This window comes from Anarhichas minor, unplaced genomic scaffold, assembly GCF_050575085.1.
Source record: "Anarhichas minor isolate MPS153535 unplaced genomic scaffold, ASM5057508v1 ptg000055l, whole genome shotgun sequence".
NCBI classification, from domain to species: domain Eukaryota; kingdom Metazoa; phylum Chordata; class Actinopteri; order Perciformes; family Anarhichadidae; genus Anarhichas; species Anarhichas minor.
In genome coordinates this window covers 4,662,634-4,680,864 of record NW_027466501.1, presented here as the reverse complement: position 1 = coordinate 4,680,864, position 18,231 = coordinate 4,662,634, and the positions used below count along the sequence as shown (strand labels likewise).

Below are 18,231 nucleotides of genomic sequence, written 5' to 3'. Positions count from 1 at the left end.
GTCACTAAAATGAGAATAGGTCCATCTTAAAGGGAAGACCCAACCCCTTTTATGTGGATGTCCAATCAGTGCTCATGGGAAATGTAGTCCAAAGAAGAAATTAATTCTCAATGTGTGATCTATTGGCCGAGAAAGACGATCTCTCCTGCTATGGAGCCGTGCCGGCTGTGGCTACTTATACCAGGATGCATTGCGGTCAAGCTGCTATTTCGCTACGGCTGATGACTAAACAAAATCAACTCACGAAACAAAAATATTTGTACACCTAAACCGAACCTTTTCAACTTAAGTTTCTCTTTTCCACAGAACTTAGACGGGGTTAATGGCCTTGTTCCTCATCGTAAGACGCACTTTATTCAAACTAGACAGAAACAAAATAAAACTAAACCAAACCCATCTTGGTTAGTCTGCACATGTACGAACTAGTCCAGGGGTCGGCAACCTCTACTATCCAAAGAGCCATTTTGCCCTATTTTTCACCAAATAAAATTTGCCTGGAGCCGCAAAAGCTATTTGATACCACAGCTTATAAAGTTTTATATATAGTCATATTATATATACAAATACTATAGTTTGTTGTATTTATGATATTATAGAACGAGAATAAAGACAATTCTGCAGGTTTCACGATCTTTAATTAAACACACTTTACTAACACAAAACAACAGAAAATCTAGCTCAGTCCAGAGCTCCATCACAAAACTACACAAACTAAAGTATTTCAGCTGGGCCGCTAGACAACGTACCGGTCTTAACTCTCTCCCCCTGGAGATGTTAGGGAGGAGCCAGCATGCTCTCCACATGTTCTCCTTGATCAGCTGTCCTGCTTCATCTTTATTCATCTCCCTGATGAGCAGATCAGCTTCAGGCATGTCTCCTCCCACACCTGATCCCAATGCTCTCCTGAAGGAGTGGGTGGAGCCCTCTGGCTGCAATGTACACGCCTCCAATTAACCTATCATTTAGTGTGTGCTGCTTACACATTATTTAATTTAGTTTTGGCGCAACTTGAATAAATCCACTTGTTTGTAGGAGATTTGTTCACAGCAATATAAAATGGATATTAAGAGGGAATTATGAGCTGGTAAACTTTTCTTGTTTTCAACTCACCGGTATCTAATATTGCATGTTCAAGTGCAGCAATACCTTTGTAAGAGCAAGAGTCTACATGTCCAGTAGCTGTGCGGTTCAATACTAATCAGAGATATCATGGCGACTGTATCACGTGCTGTCTTTCGGGGTTACCAATGTACAAAATGCAGCGCCGTAACATTTGAGTTTCTACTCACAGTTAGCAACCTTCAACTCTAAATCTAAACCGTCAGCTCTCTCAAGTGTCTGATTTACACCCCACTCTGTCACTACTACACCGCTTCAACCTGATAAGTGATTCCTCTCACATTGTCCCCATCATTCTACTTACTGCCACCTGTCTGCTAACCATGTCCAACTCTAGCTGCCACAGGCATAATGACCAGCTAAACAACTGTATGTGAGCAACACACACACACACACACACACACACACACACACACACACACGCACACAGCTGGCATGTAAAGTCAGGTGGCATCCACTGATGTTTTTAAAGCCATGAAAACGGGTAGAGCTCTCCTCGGGTCTGTTTAAACACAGCAGCAGATGTTTATTTTGATGATTTATGGGAATGATGAGATAAGTCTTTTTGACATCCGAATGTTGACATATACTCACGCCGACATGATGTGCAAATGCATATTTAATAACATCTACATCTCTCCCCTTCCCCCCTCCTTAATATGCTGGCAAATCCAGCATATTGAATGATTTGGGGGTCTTGTCAGGTACAGTGTGCATCGAGAAAGTGACAGGAGATTCAGGGGTCGTAGCTTGGGACATGTGCACCACTGGTTGACAAGCTGCATGCAGAAAGCACATAATAGATAGCTCACAGTGAATGAGCTCCTGAGCACGAGACACATGTACTCAGTTCATTAGCATGTTATGTTCTTGTTGATTAGTCAGAGTGTCATAAAACAAGGTGTAGTAGGTGATGTGTAGTCTGGACTGAGTAGTGTGGACAGGACATTTGTATTGCCCAGCATTGGGCTGTACACAATATATTGAATTGAAAAGGGGAAAATGCTATCTAAAGCTGTGTTTGGATGTCAGAAAATGTCACTTTGCCAAGCACAAAGCTGCGTCTTGTAAATGTGGTTTTATGGACCTGAGAATAACTTCACAACCATTTGTGTGTTGTCTTAGATCCAGCTAAAGAAAAACAAGCCCTTCAGACGCTTTAAGAAGCTACAGGAAGCCCGACCAGAGTTCCACAACCAGAAGCTGGAGGATTTACTCCAACTTCCCGTTCAGCGGATCGATCAGTAAGATTCCTGTTTAAATGAAAAGGCCAGATGTTACATCAGAATCAGAACCATTTATTGCCACGGTATGTTGCACATACAAGGAATTTGACATGACGGGTGGTGCATAACATTAAACAATCAACAGTCAACACAGTGCAAAAGGTACAAACATATTAAAATGTACAGTAAAATATAAAATAAAGTGAAATATACAATATTATGAAACGAAACTTAAAGTAGCCATCAGAGGCTTAGTTGGAGTAGTGAGAGTTCAAATTGAAAGATATGGAAGAAATTATGACATTTTTAGCATTTTGCTTGGTGTAGATTCTTTTTTTTTTTTAACTAGCTTTGTTTTTTTAACACTCAATGGCTGAAGGAGGAGAAATGGATTTGTGAGTTGGGATTTAACCGTGTGATTAAACTCTTAGTCAACAAAGAAAGGAGGATGGAGTTTGTCTTTAAGTCAACTGCGTTTCTTTTACATCTAATATCTGAATGGCCCTCGAGTGTGTAGCTGAATGTGTGTTGCTGCAGTGTTGCTGGATTGATTTGTTGCTCTGTTGTCATATGAATATATGTGACTGGTTCTTGTGAGTTTGTTGTTGTCATTGTGCTAATTATATAGATTTGGACTAAATGCATTGTCCGTTAATTACGAAGCATACCGTCATGTGCGGAGTTATTGTTTGTTAAGCTAGTTTAGCCGAGCTTCTCAGAAGTGCGCGGCATCAGCTGTTTTTTTTTTGTTTTTTTCCTGGGTTCAGAGGTCACAGCCTGTTGTCAACTACGTGAGCACAGTCCACCGAAAACATTATATTTCCCACAATTTAAGCTTCTGCATTTTCCAAATGTACTAGTATTATTCAAACGTAGTGTTCGGTTCGTAAGCCTCGTACTGAACGGTTTAATACGAATACGTGTATTATTAAACTCCTAGAAACAAATAACCGTAGCTGTGGCGCCATCATGAGGTTATTAGGTGGTATTTCAGCTGCAAGACAGCACTGAAGGCCCGGGTATAAAATGCACGGCCCGTCACTGCATTGGAGAAACCAGCAAGTAAATCCGTAACAGTGCTGTTAATGCAAACAGGAAGAGATCAGGAAACTATAAACCCTTTCTAGTTGCAGCATTATGAAAAATGTGGGAAGGAAGCCAGTAGGGACGAATGATATCGTGCCTCAGAGGATATGATACATCAATAAAACTCTATACCATCACTGTTATTTCTATAAAGCTCATAAAACCTCAGAGGAACAACTGGGCTCACACATGTTTCCAGCATTTGTCACAAAGCGAGTGTTTGTGGAGGTTCTACGGTGGTGCTGTTCCACCATCAAGAGGACTGCTGGAGATGGGTCACAGATTTCACACTTGACTCCTGTTTTTGCTGTTTCGTTGTTTTCTTCTCACAAGTCACCAGCTGCACAATGTATAGTCTCTGTGACAGATGTAATTATTATTATTTGATGTAGCTCCCATTTAAGTACTCGGACTGTCCAGAAACTGTCAGTCTCTTTTGTTAAGCACGAGTTTTTGTTGGCTGTAATTTCATGCGGTCTTGATCTCGCTTGTTAATTAGCGGAATGAAGAGAAATGGGCTGAAACGTGCTTTCCAATGCGGCAGATATCTGACAGTGGTTTATCAAGCGGCTTGGTTTCTATCTTAATTAGGCCCCTCTCATGTTCTCATCCCTCCAGATGTACAGCTGAGCACCCTAAATGTTCCGTCCATCCATCGGGGTAGAAAGAAGTTGTCTCTGAGATGAACTGACCCGTCACCTTAACATCTGAGACACTTTGCTGTATATCTCATGTATGTTTACTTTCTCCTCTATAACAAAGGACCGCCTCCCTTTAGTGTCTCACTGTACCTTCGCTTCACAGATAACGGGGAACTCCGAAATGCAGTATTCCAAGCTTTGTAAAATGATTGGGACGCACCAATTCAACCTTTTCTAGCCCGACACAATTCATCATGTAAGGTAGTGATGTCACAAGAACCGATACTTTAAGACCAAGTTAATGTTAAATTTCTGAAAACGTGATAGTACTTGTTTTTCTACAGCACCTCTGATACCATAAGTACAGGGGCAGGACTCCAGACTAACAGTGTCTAGAATCCGTAAGAACACAGTAAACTCACCATCAACGCTTCCAGTTGTCGCACCCAATTTTCCCTCTAAAAATGCTAAATTCTGAACAATCGCAAGAGGAAACCTAGGTAACATTAGCTGTCAGCAGCTGGTGGGCAACACAGTCTTCCTGTCAGTATAGCTTATGAATAATATCACGATATTTTTAAGCTTTGCCCGAACAAACGTTTGTATATACAGTATATGTATTTATATATACATATACTGTATATGTTTAGTGAAAATAATATTGCACATGAAATTGAAATGTACTATTGCACGATGCTGACAAAAGTAATATATTGTCTCTAAAGTAACATCACTGTTTGATTTAACCCATTGATGTTCATGAGCAGTGAGTACATTTGATATGTTACTCACCCTCTCTGGGTCATTGAAAATGTCTTGGAAATATTTTGGACAAGAGTGGGAGGCCTGTTTACTTTTGATGCAACCAATAGGGGAAATGAGAGTACCCTCGTTGTCTCACATGAGCATGCTGACCACCGCCGTATCCGTGTCTGACACATAGTCAGTGGGCCTCATTCTCTCAGCTCAGCCCTCTCTGGCTCCGTCTCTCTCTTCACACTTCCCATCATCATCATTGATTCGTCTGTCGTTTTCGGTAAAACTCGGGAGACTCGAGGGATGTGTCTTAATTGTATGATGATTTTAAGTGGCACGGCCAGATAATCATCCGCGGCTGGTGCCTTACCTTGCTCCGGCTCTGTGGCTGGGAATAGCGGGGGAAACTGTTGTCACTTATCGCCATTCAAGGATGATGGATGGCGAGCAGGGCCCTGAGTGTGTATACTTATGTTGCTGCTGGGGGAGGAATAAAATCATTGCCTTTATTAAGTGGCATTCACTGGAGCAGGCTGGAGCGCTCGTCGGCGTCCTCCCCACTGAGATCACCATTATGACAGTGATGGGGTCTCCAGTTGATTGTGGCAGTGAATAGCAGCCCTTTCTGCCTGTATTGGCCGTGTTTGTGTCGATAATAGAGATGACGCTCTCATAGAGATGGCGGCGCTCGGAGGCCTTGGGATATATTCGCTCTAAGCTGAGCACCATTAAGTATAACAAGGGAATAGCCCAGTGGTCGGCCCACTGTAGAGACTGAGCATGCTCCATGTAAAGGCCGTACAGCTCCAAAGGTCTTGGGGGTCATTGTCATACTTGCTAAGCATTGAGAAGTGTGTAGCTGCACTGGCCATGTTTGATTTAGTCTTTCAATTGTCAAGGTGGGATTTCAAATTGACTGCTTTATGTGCTCAGGTAGTTCCATCATCTCCAGCAGCTGAACACAGGGAGGTTCTCCAACACAAGGTCACAGCATTGATTCATTTCTTTTGAAATAATTCAGAAAATCCGAGCCTTACATCGCGCTCTTCTCTGCGGTCTGAGTGCCGAGCGCGCTCACTCTTTGTATTTCCGTTCATAATTTGCGTCGCATTGTCTGCGTGTCAATTGACCCTGTGGTTCACTGCCGAGTTTGAAGTGAGGCTCGCAATGAAACAAAGTGCCTCGATTATGGTGTGAGACGGGGTTTGTTGTGAATCATTAGTTGATTCTTTTGATCCTGAACACTTCATAGCTGAGAAGTTCAAGATTTGGATGACTGAATATGAGCTCCTCATAACCAACTAACCCAGACAAACTTTGACGATTCCTATTTGTAACTAAATCGGTGTAAATAAGTCGGTTTTAATTATGAGCTAAAGCTTTTTACAGATTTTTTAAATCGTCACACGTCATGTGTCTCATGTTGTACCTTGTAAGTGTGTGCGCCTTTGATTATCACCTGTAATGTGAAAGCGTCAGATTTGAACAAAAAAATAGGAGAACTCAACAGCGCGCTCACTCTTTGTTTTATTGACCGAGACATGAGAACTTCTAGTTCTAGAACTACCAGTGTCAGAAGGATGACACTGACCCAGGAACTGAGGTTAATCCTCCTTTAGGGACTGGTTCAAAAGTTACTCAAGACTCACTACTGTTATTTGTTTGGCAGAAGACATCATTTGAAAAAAGCCAGAGTTTTATCATGGAAAAGGTAACTTCGGCTAAGTCAAACAAATTGTAGCTTTACAAACGCATGTGTGTGGTTTCCGTGTGATCATTCTTGATGAAGACGTGTGAGAGGAAGCGTTCCACACCCCAACAGTTCCAGTGTCTTCAATAGCAGGGAGATGTTGGCGGCTGTGACTCAGAGGGTGGAGCAGGGGTTCGATCTCTAGCCGCTCCTTCCACATGTCAAAGTGTCTTTAGGCAAGACACCTTGAACGGTAGCTCACTGCCATCGGTGTGTTGGGGAATGTGTGAATGAGAAGTAAATTGTAAAGCGATTTCTCCGACTGAGGTTGGTTTTTAAAAGGTTTATCACCTGGCATCCTGTATTCCTGGGCTGTTCTGTGAACCACAAGTCAGAGGCCTGTCGACTGATGATTGCAGTCATTAAGGTGTGTGAGGCAGACCAAATAACTAAAAACTCTGACTCTCACACGGATTTAAGTCGACTCTTTGCAGCAGCACACAGTAAAAAAGCAGCTGCAGTCACTCTGGCAGTTTGACTGAAAAGTGTTTCCTAATGTCTACATTTACACAGAGTTCCTTTCTCTTTGAGTAAATCCTCGTTAGTCACCCTTTCAGAGAAAGATAAGACGCTCTTCACAATCACTGAATATTACATTTAATTGCTCAAGTTTGGACAGCGAACTATCTCTAGTCCTCTGTTTTTACCACGGATGTGCATTCCTTTCCCTTTTAAGCTATTAAAGTTGAGTAATTACCCACAAGCCCATGCCATGTTCACTAACCCGTGCAGAAGCCTGCCAGTACATCTTGTCTCTTAATTACAAATTAGAATTCTTAATGCATGTATGGGAAGCAAAATAATTAGACGGATTTCCTCCGTCTCTCTTCTTTACTGACGTCTGTGCAAATGCTCAAATGACCTGACATGTCTGCCAGGAGAGAGTGAGGGAAAAGCCTGCATATCATCTGCATATTGTAAAGGAATTAGCAGCTCCTGCTGCAGCGGCAGGCGGGCCACCCCTCCACCAGCGCATGCTTTCCAAAGCTGCGTTCTTCATTAGAATATCTGAGCTGTCGTAAATATGGTTGAGATTACGTGATTCTCTCATTATCTTTTCTTTGCCTTGCTGCTAATGAGCGGGACAGGGCAGCTAAACGAGAGAGTTCCGTTTACATTATTTCACGTGTGCCGCAATGATACTCATTAGAGCGTTGCTTTTTGTTACACAGTTGCTTTAATTAGATTTTCGTCTCCACGCCTTAATAAGAATGAGGGCATCCATTGCTAATAATGCCTGTAATGTGTTTGTTATTACAAGACAAGAAGCAAAAGAAGTGGAATTATTTCTCTTTTTAAGCGTCTCTTAATTGAAGGAGGCTTAATTGGGTCTTGTTAGGCTTCCGTTTCATTTCCAATGAGTAATGGACTACAAGAACAAGGCCCTCCTCCTCCTCCACCCACAGACCACCGCACACCAACCTGCTGCTGTGAACTCCAGCTCCTGTAATTCATGGTAATGTAGCTCACCCACACGCACACAGCTTAGTTTCAGGCCAAGCTTTCAAAGTAACCTCATGGCCTTCTTCAGCGGATGGAGTGGCTCAGTTACCATGGTGATAGGTTGTGAACGTCCTCCCCGATCTCTCTTCGGCCGCCCCCTGATTTCTGCTTGGTGACCTTTGACCTCTTCCCAGAGTGCTTTCGGTCTGGTGTTCACAGACAGCTGATGTTGTCAACAGCTGTCGCATGTGATGTCACGACGATGTCACACATCACTCCAGTCAGGTGGGGGAGTCCGGCAGAGATCTTAAGGTGTTGAATGGTTTGTGGTCAGTGCAGACTCTGAAAGCTGTGGCTCGATGTTTTTTTGAGTCGTGGTGGGACCAGCCACTTCTTGTGGCACATATCACTTGGCAAAAAGACTGCAACAACCGAACTTCCTGTTTCTTCACAATAAGAGTTCTAGACAGTTATTTGCAGAACTGAATTCACGGATCATTCATTGTCATTATGCGACACAGTGATGCAACACAAAATGCATTTTTTGCCATTTACAACACAAGAAAAACGTCTTAAAATATAAAACTCGGCAGTCCACCTCCCCTCGTCCAACCTCTGCTTGGTTCGCCTGTCAAGTGCAGTTTTATCCGGGATGCCACAACGCGACGTCACTGACCTCCCGTCTCTGGGTTTGACTGAAGAATTATTCATCCATCTTATTTCTCTGCAGCAGAACATCAGACAGCTAGTAGCAGGCTGTGCAGTGGAGAAGCCTCAGGTCCTAGCTGGGTTAGCTTAGCTTCCATTTGGGCTCTCCTCCTGGGGCAGTTTGGTGGCGTCTGGTCTGGCAGGTCTGGCTGGTACGGCGGCCGTGGACGGTGATCATCTCAAAGTCTGCTGCACTTAATCCCCACGCTTCCTTTTCAGATTTTCAAATTAGTGATAAACACGAAAAAGAAAAAAAAATCAACGCAAAAGAATGTAGCGAAATTCATAGACGCTATGGACCGCAGCCTGTATATGCTCCGCCGTTGCCATAGATATATACACTCACCAGCCACTTTATTAGGCACACCTGTTCAATTGCTTGTTAACACAAATAGCTAATCAGCCAATCACATGGCATTATCTCAATGCATTTAGGCATCTAGACATGGTGAAGAGGACTTCTGAAGTTCAAAGCGAGCATCAGAATGAGGAATGGGACTTAAGTGACTTTGAACGTGGCATGGTTGTTGGTGCCAGACTTTTTCAAAAACTGCTGATTTCACGCACAAGCATCTCTCGAGAATGGTCCGAAAAAGAGAAGATATCCAGTGAGCAGCAGTTGTTTGCACCAAGATGCCTTGTTGATGTCAGAGGAGAATGGGCAGAGTGGATGGAGATGATAGAGAGGCCACAGTAACTCAAATAACCACTCGTTACTACCAAGGTATGCAGAACACATCTCTGAACGCACAACACGTGGAACAAGAAACTGAGGCTATAATTCACACAGGCTCACCAACATGTGACAATAGAAGATTGAAAAACGTTGCCTGGTCTGATGAGTCTCCATTTCAGCTGCGACATTCAGCTGGTAGGGTCACAATGTGTCGTAAACATGAAAGCATGGATCCATCCTGCCTTGTATCAACGGTTCAGGCTGCTGGTGGTGGTGTAATGGTGGGGGGGATATTTTCTTGGCACACTTTGGGCCCCTTAGTACCAACTGAGCATGGTTTAAACGCCACGGCCTACCTGAGTATTGTTGCTGACCATGTCCATCTCTTTATGACCACAGTGGACCCATCTTCCGATGCTACGTCCAGCAGGATAGTGCACCATGTCACAAAGCTCAAATCATCTCAAACTGGTTTATTGAACATGACAATGAGTTCACTGTACTCCAATGGCCTCCACAGTCACCACATCTCAATCCAACAGAGCACCTTTGGGATGTGGTGGAACGGGAGATTAGCATCACGGATGTGCAGCCGACAAATCTGCAGCAACTGCGTGATGCTATCATGTCAATGTGGAGCAAAATCTGTGAGGAATGTTTCCAACACCTTGTTGAATCTCTGCTACGAACAATTAAAGCAGTTCTGAAGGCAAAAGGGGTCCAACCTGGTACTAGCAAGGTGTACCTAATAAAGTGGCCAGTGTGTGTATATACAGTTGTGTGAAAAAGTGTTTGCCCCCTTCCTGATTTCTTATTTTTTTGCATGTTTGTCACACTTAAATGTTTCAGATCATCAAACAAATTTAAATATTAGACAAAGATAACACAAGTAAACACAAAATGCAGTTTTTAAATGAAGGTTTTTATTATTAAGGGGGGAAAAAAATCCAAACCTACATGGCCCTGTGTGAAAAAGTGATTGCCCCCTAAACCTAATAACTGGTTGGGCCACCCTTAGCAGCAACAACTGCAATCAAGCGTTTGCGATAACTGGCAATGAGTCTTTTACAGCGCTGTAGAGGAATTTTGGCCCACTCATCTTTGCAGAATTGTTGTAATTCAGCCACATTGGAGGGTTTTCGAGCATGAACCGCCTTTTTAAGGTCATGCCACAGCATCTCAATCGGATTCAGGTCGGGACTTTGACTAGGCCACTCCAAAGTCTTCATTTTGTTTTTCTTAAGCCATTCAGAGGTGGACTTGCTGGTGTGTTTTGGATCATTGTCCTGCTGCAGAACCCAAGTGCGCTTCAGCTTGAGGTCACGAACAGATGGCCGGACATTCTCCTTCAGGATTTTTTGGTAGACAGCAGAATTCATGGTTCCATTTACCACAGCAAGTCTTCCAGGTCCTGAAGCAGCAAAACAGCCCCAGACCATCACACTACCACCACCATATTTTACTGTTGGTATGATGTTCCTTTTCTGAAATGCCGTGTTACTTTTACGCCAGATGTAATGGGACATACACCTTCCAAAAAGTTCAACTTTTGTCTCGTCAGTCCACAGAGTATTTTCCCAAAAGTCTTGGGGATCATCAAGATGTTTTCTGGCAAAACTGAGACGAGCCTTTATGTTCTTTTTGCTCAGCAGTGGTTTTCGTCTTGGAACTCTGCCATGCAGGCCATTTTTGCCCAGTCTCTTTCTTATGGTGGAGTCATGAACACTGACCTTAATTGAGGCAAGTGAGGCCTGCAGTTCTTTTGATGTTGTTCTGGGGTCTTTTGTGACCTCTTGGATGAGTCGTCGCTGCGCTCTTGGGGTAATTTTGGTCGGCCGGCCACTCCTGGGAAGGTTCACCACTGTTCCATGTTTTCGCCATTTGTGGATAATGGCTCTCACTGTGGTTCGCTGGAGTCCCAAAGCTTTAGAAATGGCTTTGTAACCTTTTCCAGACTGATAGATCTCAATTACTTTGTTTCTCATTTGTTCCTGAATTTCTTTGGATTGCAGCATGATGTCTAGCTTTTGAGGATCTTTTGGTCTACCTCACTTTGTCAGGCAGGTCCTATTTAAGTGATTTCTTGATTGAGAACAGGTGTGGCAGTAATCAGGCCTGGGTGTGGCTAGAGAAATTGAACTCAGCTTTCCAAAGATGTGATAAACTACAGTTAATTTATGTTTTAACAGGGGGGGGGCAATCACTTTTTCACACAGGGCCATGTAGGTTTGGATTTTTTTTTTCTTAATAATAAAAAGCTTCATTTAAAAACTGCATTTTGTGTGTACTTGTGTTATCTTTGTCTAATATTTAAATTTGTTTGATGATCTGAAACATTTAAGTGTGACAAACATGCAAAAAAATAAGAAATCAGGAAGGGGGCAAACACTTTTTCACACAACTGTATATGTATTAGTGCTGGGCAAGTTAACGAGTTATTATCACGTTAACACATTAATTAATTAATGCCGACAATTATTTTATCACACGTTAACGCCGTTTTCTTTTTTATTATTAAGCGGACATTTTTAACACAAGAACCGGCCGGCAGCGATCGGTGAACAGCTGTTTGTGTGGCGTCTCTTCCTGTTTCCTTCACCTACATTCCCCTGGGTCCTAAGTCCCTCCAAGTACAGCTTCTTATCACCCTCCATGTACATTTATAACAAATACCACACATATTATGGTAATCAGCGTTGCATATGTGTCTGACCACAATACCAAAAAAAGCAAAAAAGAAATGATTCATTTAAATTATTTTTTTACAGTTTTTAAAGTGTTTTTGTTTGGAATATGTAAAATAAGCATCATTTAGTTATCACTACTGAGAATTTAACAAAACAAAAAAAACACCGGCTGAATATCTATCAGAATCATTATAACTGTGTTATAACTACTGTGTAAAGGGAATACTGCTGTTAAAAATAACCTGATTTGTTTAAAGTGTTTGCAAACCAAATGTTATTGCACTTTTGTTCATATAGCAGTACTTTTAAAATAAAAGTGCGCAATACACTACTTTTGAATTCATTATTGAACTTTGCGAATAAAAATGAGATTAATTGCAAAAAAATCATGCGATTAATCGCAATCGTTGCCCAGCACTAATATATATATGTGTATATATATATACATATATACATATATATGTGTATATATATATATACATATATATGTGTATATATATATACATATATATACATACATATATATACATATATATGTTATTCATAATGCAACCTGTATGAAAATATTCATAATATCGTGTAATGATACTGGAACTTAACAGACTTAAACCATAGATCTACCCAAACATTTCAAGACCAAAAGAGTTCTGACCGCAAGTAAATAGATCACATTACAGAATTACTTGTTGATGAAGTCTTCACAATTTAGTCGAGCAAGCAAGTTTTCAGGTGCAGCTTGAAAGACCCACCATTGTGTTCTGTTCTCTACACGCAGCCTATACACACACACACACAGTCGCACTACACTGTTGTCACTCAAACACATGTCCCATCCCACTCATGCCACCACATGGCCCAGCAGCAGGTCTTCTAGTGTCACTAATAGCCCCTCTCACTGGCACCACTATGTCTCTACAACCAGCCCAGACTGCACAGAGAGGGCAAAGGCAGACAGTGGAAATCAATTGTCAATGCACTTCGCTTCAATGCAAGGTCACTTCATCCTAGTAAGAAGGATAAAGATTTCTGAGGAAGCTGACACGCTTCACAACTGTTACTTTAGATGGAAACTGAAATTGGGACGACAAGTTACCTAATTTCATCATAAACAGTTTACTAAATAGATAGATTTTTTTTGTTTTTTGTAGGCCTATTATTATTATTATTAAGGGAATAGATAATTGTCTATTGTCATATTGCAAGCAAAATGTGACCTTGCCAATTTGAATATTTTGGTTTTAACCAAACTCTCAAACCACCAACCTACGCGTACATCTCTGTGGCCGCTGCCCTGCTGGGGCCAATCAGCTAGAACCAAGAGGTGCTGGGCTTAGCAAGGATCAATGTCGGTTATCTATCGGCAGAGCATTGGCAAGAAGCACCAAGTACAACCGAAGCAGTGAAAGACGGGCTCAGTGCACACCAGCTGTCTCCAAGTATATTGCGAATGAGATTTTTCAGAACAAGTACTAACATTTGAGTACTTGCCGAGGAGAATAGCGCTGGTCCACCTTAAAGGTCAGCCTACCTTAAGTGCCCCGGAGCAGGCTAATCCCCGAACACGCAAAGACTATTGTGAAGTTTTTGCTTCAGAAGAGGCTAATTGTGGAATAAACATAATTTTTTTGGATTTCTGATACAATATATTGAAGCTAAACGCTGTCACACGATGACTCTGCAGTGACGCTGACAGAGCAGATGTGGAAGAACCGAAATACTGACCATTCAGGGCAGACTGGGCTTTTACAAACTAGAACAGAGTTTTCACACAGAGGGTCAATATGGCTGTATGCAGGCTGACAGAATGAAAACATTGAAGTATGTAAAAATGTTCTTATAGTACCGTATTTTCCGCACTATAAAGCGCACCGGATTATAAGGCGCACCTTCAATGAATGGCCTATTTTAGAACTGTTTTTATATATAGGGCGCACCGGATTATAAGGCGCATAGAATAGAATAGCGTCGTAAGCGTGTCTCTTGAAAGGTGCCATTTTGGGGTCTTTATACACACAAGTGGTGTTGGACTAGGAGTAAGCACAGTACCGGTGTTTACCGCGGTGCGGCTTTGTAGTTTACCAGTCGTACTGAAACATTTTGACAGAGCGCCGTGTACAACCAGTATGGATCAACCAATTAACCAATTGATCCATATATAAGGCGCTCCGGATTACAAGGCGCACTGTCGTTTTTTGAGAAAATTAAAGGCTTTTAAGTGCGCCTTATAGTGCGGAAAATACGGTAACCAAAAACTGTCCCATTTAAATTTGACACAATAGCTCTTCAATGCGCTCAGCATTTATAAATGCTGGATGGAGTAATACTCAGTGTTTCAATTGTTTTCTGCCAAGCAATGTGTCTGAAGAGGGCTCAAGTAAAACCAGTTCACATCTCGTCATGTTGCAGCTGTATCTGTCAGAGGTCGTCTCATCAACATTACTTCAAAGCACGACCTGCTCTCTCCATCGGCATCAATCAGGAGCTTAAGTCACTGTACATTTTCTGGTTTGATAACCTGACTCACCAGGTGGTTCGTTACGGCCATCTGAGAGGCAGTCATTGGAAAGCGTTTTAAATAAGGGCAGGAACTGTCCAAAATATACTTGGCAGGTGATTGGATGAAACGTATGTCAATCAAACTGTTGCTGATGCCAGTCAGGAGAAAAGTGCTGTTCTCTGCTCTTCTTTCAAAGACGTCAAATTCCGATATCACTGATGCTGTTGCAGCATCTACGTTCACCTCTTCAGGAGCCGCCATTGTTGTGAGAACGAACAGTTGCCTGAAGCCTGACGAGATGGATTTTTGTGCGATGCGTGATCCCACGATTCTCGCATGATCACATGACATCGTGAGAGTCCAGTTAATTTAAGTATGGCACCACTCACTGTTGTCCTGCATGCAGTCTGCGATGACAGGACAGAGAATGAACCGTTCAACAGTGGCTGTGATTCTGATGGTGGTTGTTGGGCGACACGTGTAACGTCGGGTGGACATGAAAAGTGTTTGTTGTTCCAGTTAATACTTTTTCCATTGATATTTGTAGATGGTGAGCGCACCGTGACCTTGTTTATTTTCTGTTTTCTCACAGGTATAAACATTTCCTACAGGACCTGACTGCCAACACGAGTCCAGACAACCCGGAGTTTCATCAGCTTTCAAGTACGTGTCTTTTCTCATTGTGCCGCTGTCTCAATAATCATTTTCCTGCATTTCAATCTGTAGGTTAACCCCTGAGTGCTTTTAAAGTGGAGCAATGCGTCTGGAGCCGCACGCTCAAATTTGCACACGTGTGAAGCTGGGGTTTGTTGTTGTTGTCGTCACCTCCTCTTCCAATCTGTCAGGAAATGTTGGGGTTTGTCAGCGAAGGCAACCTAACAGCAAGTGATGAGCGCATGGCGATGTGCTCCGCATCACTAGTCACAAAGACTTTTGGCTCACTCGCCGTGGAACTCGTCCTATCTGCGACAAGCAGTTTGGACCACAGGATAGTTAAGTAAAGCTGTACAATTATAGAATGTAAGGCCAGTCCTCCGACAGCAGGGAAACAAACAAACACAACCTGTGAAGACTTTCATCTCAGCAGTCAGACTCCGTCGTAGTGAAAGACAGCCCTCATTATCTTCATTTGAGGAACAAAGGGAAGTGCTCGCTTTCCCTTTCATTCCTCATTTGTTGTTTTTGTCACCACAGCGCTTGGCTAGCGGAGAAAACCAACGCGAGGCAAAGCTCAATATGCGTGTAAGTTCTAGTTTGATGTGGATTTTGACATAATTAATTGGGAGCGGATCAGAGGATATTAAGCGGGAGCTATATTAATAAATAATATCTTCCAGCATCAACACGAATCACGATAATGACTCATTTCAATCGTCAAATAAACAGCGGATCTGACTCGAGTGCGAATGTACACAAGGAATTATTTATGTGTATCAATTAAAATCTTATTGCTGGTGTGCTGCCTTTGCTTACAAATTAAAACAGCCCCTGACTCTAAGATGAAGGTACATATCTAAATGTGCTCCACCAGCCCCTCTTCCTCTTCTCATTAGGAGATCCTTTTTTAAACTCTGTGTGTGTGTGTGTGTGTGTGTGTGTGTGTGTGTGTGTGTGTGTGTGTGTGTGTGTGTGTGTGTGTGTGTGTGTGTGTGTGTGTGTGTGTGTGTGTGTGTGTGTGTGTGTGTGTGTGTGTGTGTGTGTGTGTGTGTGTGTGTGTGTGTGTGTGTGTGAGAGAAAACGGCCTGGTTGTATTGTAAAGGGAATTATTTAAAAAAGAAATTCTATACAAATCACATTGTATATGATTAAGCAAACTAGCAGATAGAATCACAAGAGGCTTTGTTGTTGTTTTCTCTTGTTGTGCTGCTCTGTGTCAGTTAGCTCCCCCCCCCCCCCCCCCCCCCCCCTTTTTTGCCTGGCAGTGCATTCAGGCCAGACTTACTTAATTGTTGTAATTGCAGTGCTTCAGGAGTTTTCATCAGCCCTGCGTTAACACAACCCTCTACCGCCTGACTCCGCTGTAGGAGCCCTAACCAAGTCTGACCTGATGCAACTCTCCGACTCTGTCAGAGGTTGAACAATGAAAGTTAACAGTTATCCCGCCATCAAGTCAAGCACTGTCTAAATAGTGAATAAATGGAATAAAGAGCTGCGGAAGACTTATTCAGAATGTCGAATGGGCCGGATGTATTATTAATGCCTCGGCCAGAACTCAGCCCAACAATACTGTAATTAGGAGTTGTTGTTTTTCTAAAGCAGGCAATGGAAAGTATTCCAAACACGTACAACAAAGGGAAAAAAGTCTACACGGATGCCTTGTTTGGTTTACATTGTAATTGTTGTGAAGTTAAGCGAGCCAATTAGACCCTGATTATTTTAGTGTAGACAAGTCGCCCTGAGGATCAAGTTCATTCCAGTGCTCGGAACAAAAGCGGGGAAAGCTGAGCTTGAAATTAGAATTCGTCTGTTTGTTGTTATTTTGGACAAACGATTAATGATGTAGTTCTAAATGTTTACAGCAATTATTATGGCTGGAACACAGTAATTGGATGCGACTGTCTATTTTGATGATTTGCCTATTTGTTGTGATTGTAAAGCTTTGTATAAAAAAGTTTGTGAAAGACTTCTTGACATGCAGATACTGTACGTGTGGCAGAATACGGTTAGTGTATTAACAGAGTGGTTTACATTGAAAAGTGTTTGGTTGTGATATTGTGTAGAGTAGAGCAGGGTGTTATTCTTCAGGATGGAATACTGGCTTAACTGTGTCCATAGGGACAGAAAACTGTCACGTCCTGAAAGTTGGTACCGACGTGGTCAGATTTGTCTTCTGTGTATTGTTGGATCAGATATTTCTGAATCAACACTGTCGTTTTGTTCATTGTGTTAGGGTAACATTGAAACCAGGTGCATTGTTTGAAGGCTATTTCAATGTTTCAGATACACACGTAATCAACATTTAACATCATTAATAAAAATAATGTAAATTAAATAAATATAAAGTACAAATTTCTGATTATTTCCAAATTTCCGTGAATATATATATATATATATATATATATATATATGTATATATACTACTGCTCAAAAGTCTGGGGTCACCAGTTATGTTACACTGATGTTTCCTTCAATAACGATTTAAACTGAGACAGAAAGAGCACCAAAGGGTGATTCAAACGTCCCCACAGTGTTGCATGCCAGGGGAGAATTCAGTGTTTGTCCAGATAAAAATCTTTTATTATGAAATTATAAAAGACAGTTCAAAAAAATAGAGAGCCGTCCTCTCAGACGTCTGAATCCAGCTTTTGTGGCAAGCGACACCAAACCTTTTCACCTCTGCTCCTAACTGGGTTTATTTAACTAAATGAGCTGCGCTTATTGGGGGCATGCTGCTGTTTGCATCTAATTACAGACTGACTGCACGGCCAGTGGATTATGGGCTACAAGGGCCGCTATGTGGTGGAGACCAGCATCCCTTTCATTAATAAATAAGACGGTGTTAAGGCGTCCTAACACACACATTGAAACACAGCCGACCCATTAAGCAGACCATCGGGTCCAATTAGGACTGTTTGGATATTTTAATTTGCACAAGTTAGTTCTTAGAGCTTAGAGCTCGCTAATGAAATCAAGCAAAATAAG

At 42.1% G+C, this 18,231-nt stretch overlaps 1 protein-coding gene across 1 annotated transcript in view; it reads left to right on the top strand.

Moving 5' to 3' along the window:
- Positions 1–18,231, top strand: part of arhgef39 (Rho guanine nucleotide exchange factor (GEF) 39) — a 59,772-nt gene that overhangs the window by 14,356 nt on the left and 27,185 nt on the right. Inside the window, exons 5-6 of the mRNA XM_076076183.1 lie at positions 2,245–2,363; positions 15,182–15,252. Of these exons, the coding sequence (XP_075932298.1) occupies positions 2,245–2,363; positions 15,182–15,252 (190 nt within the window). The remainder of the gene's footprint in view (positions 1–2,244; positions 2,364–15,181; positions 15,253–18,231) is intronic.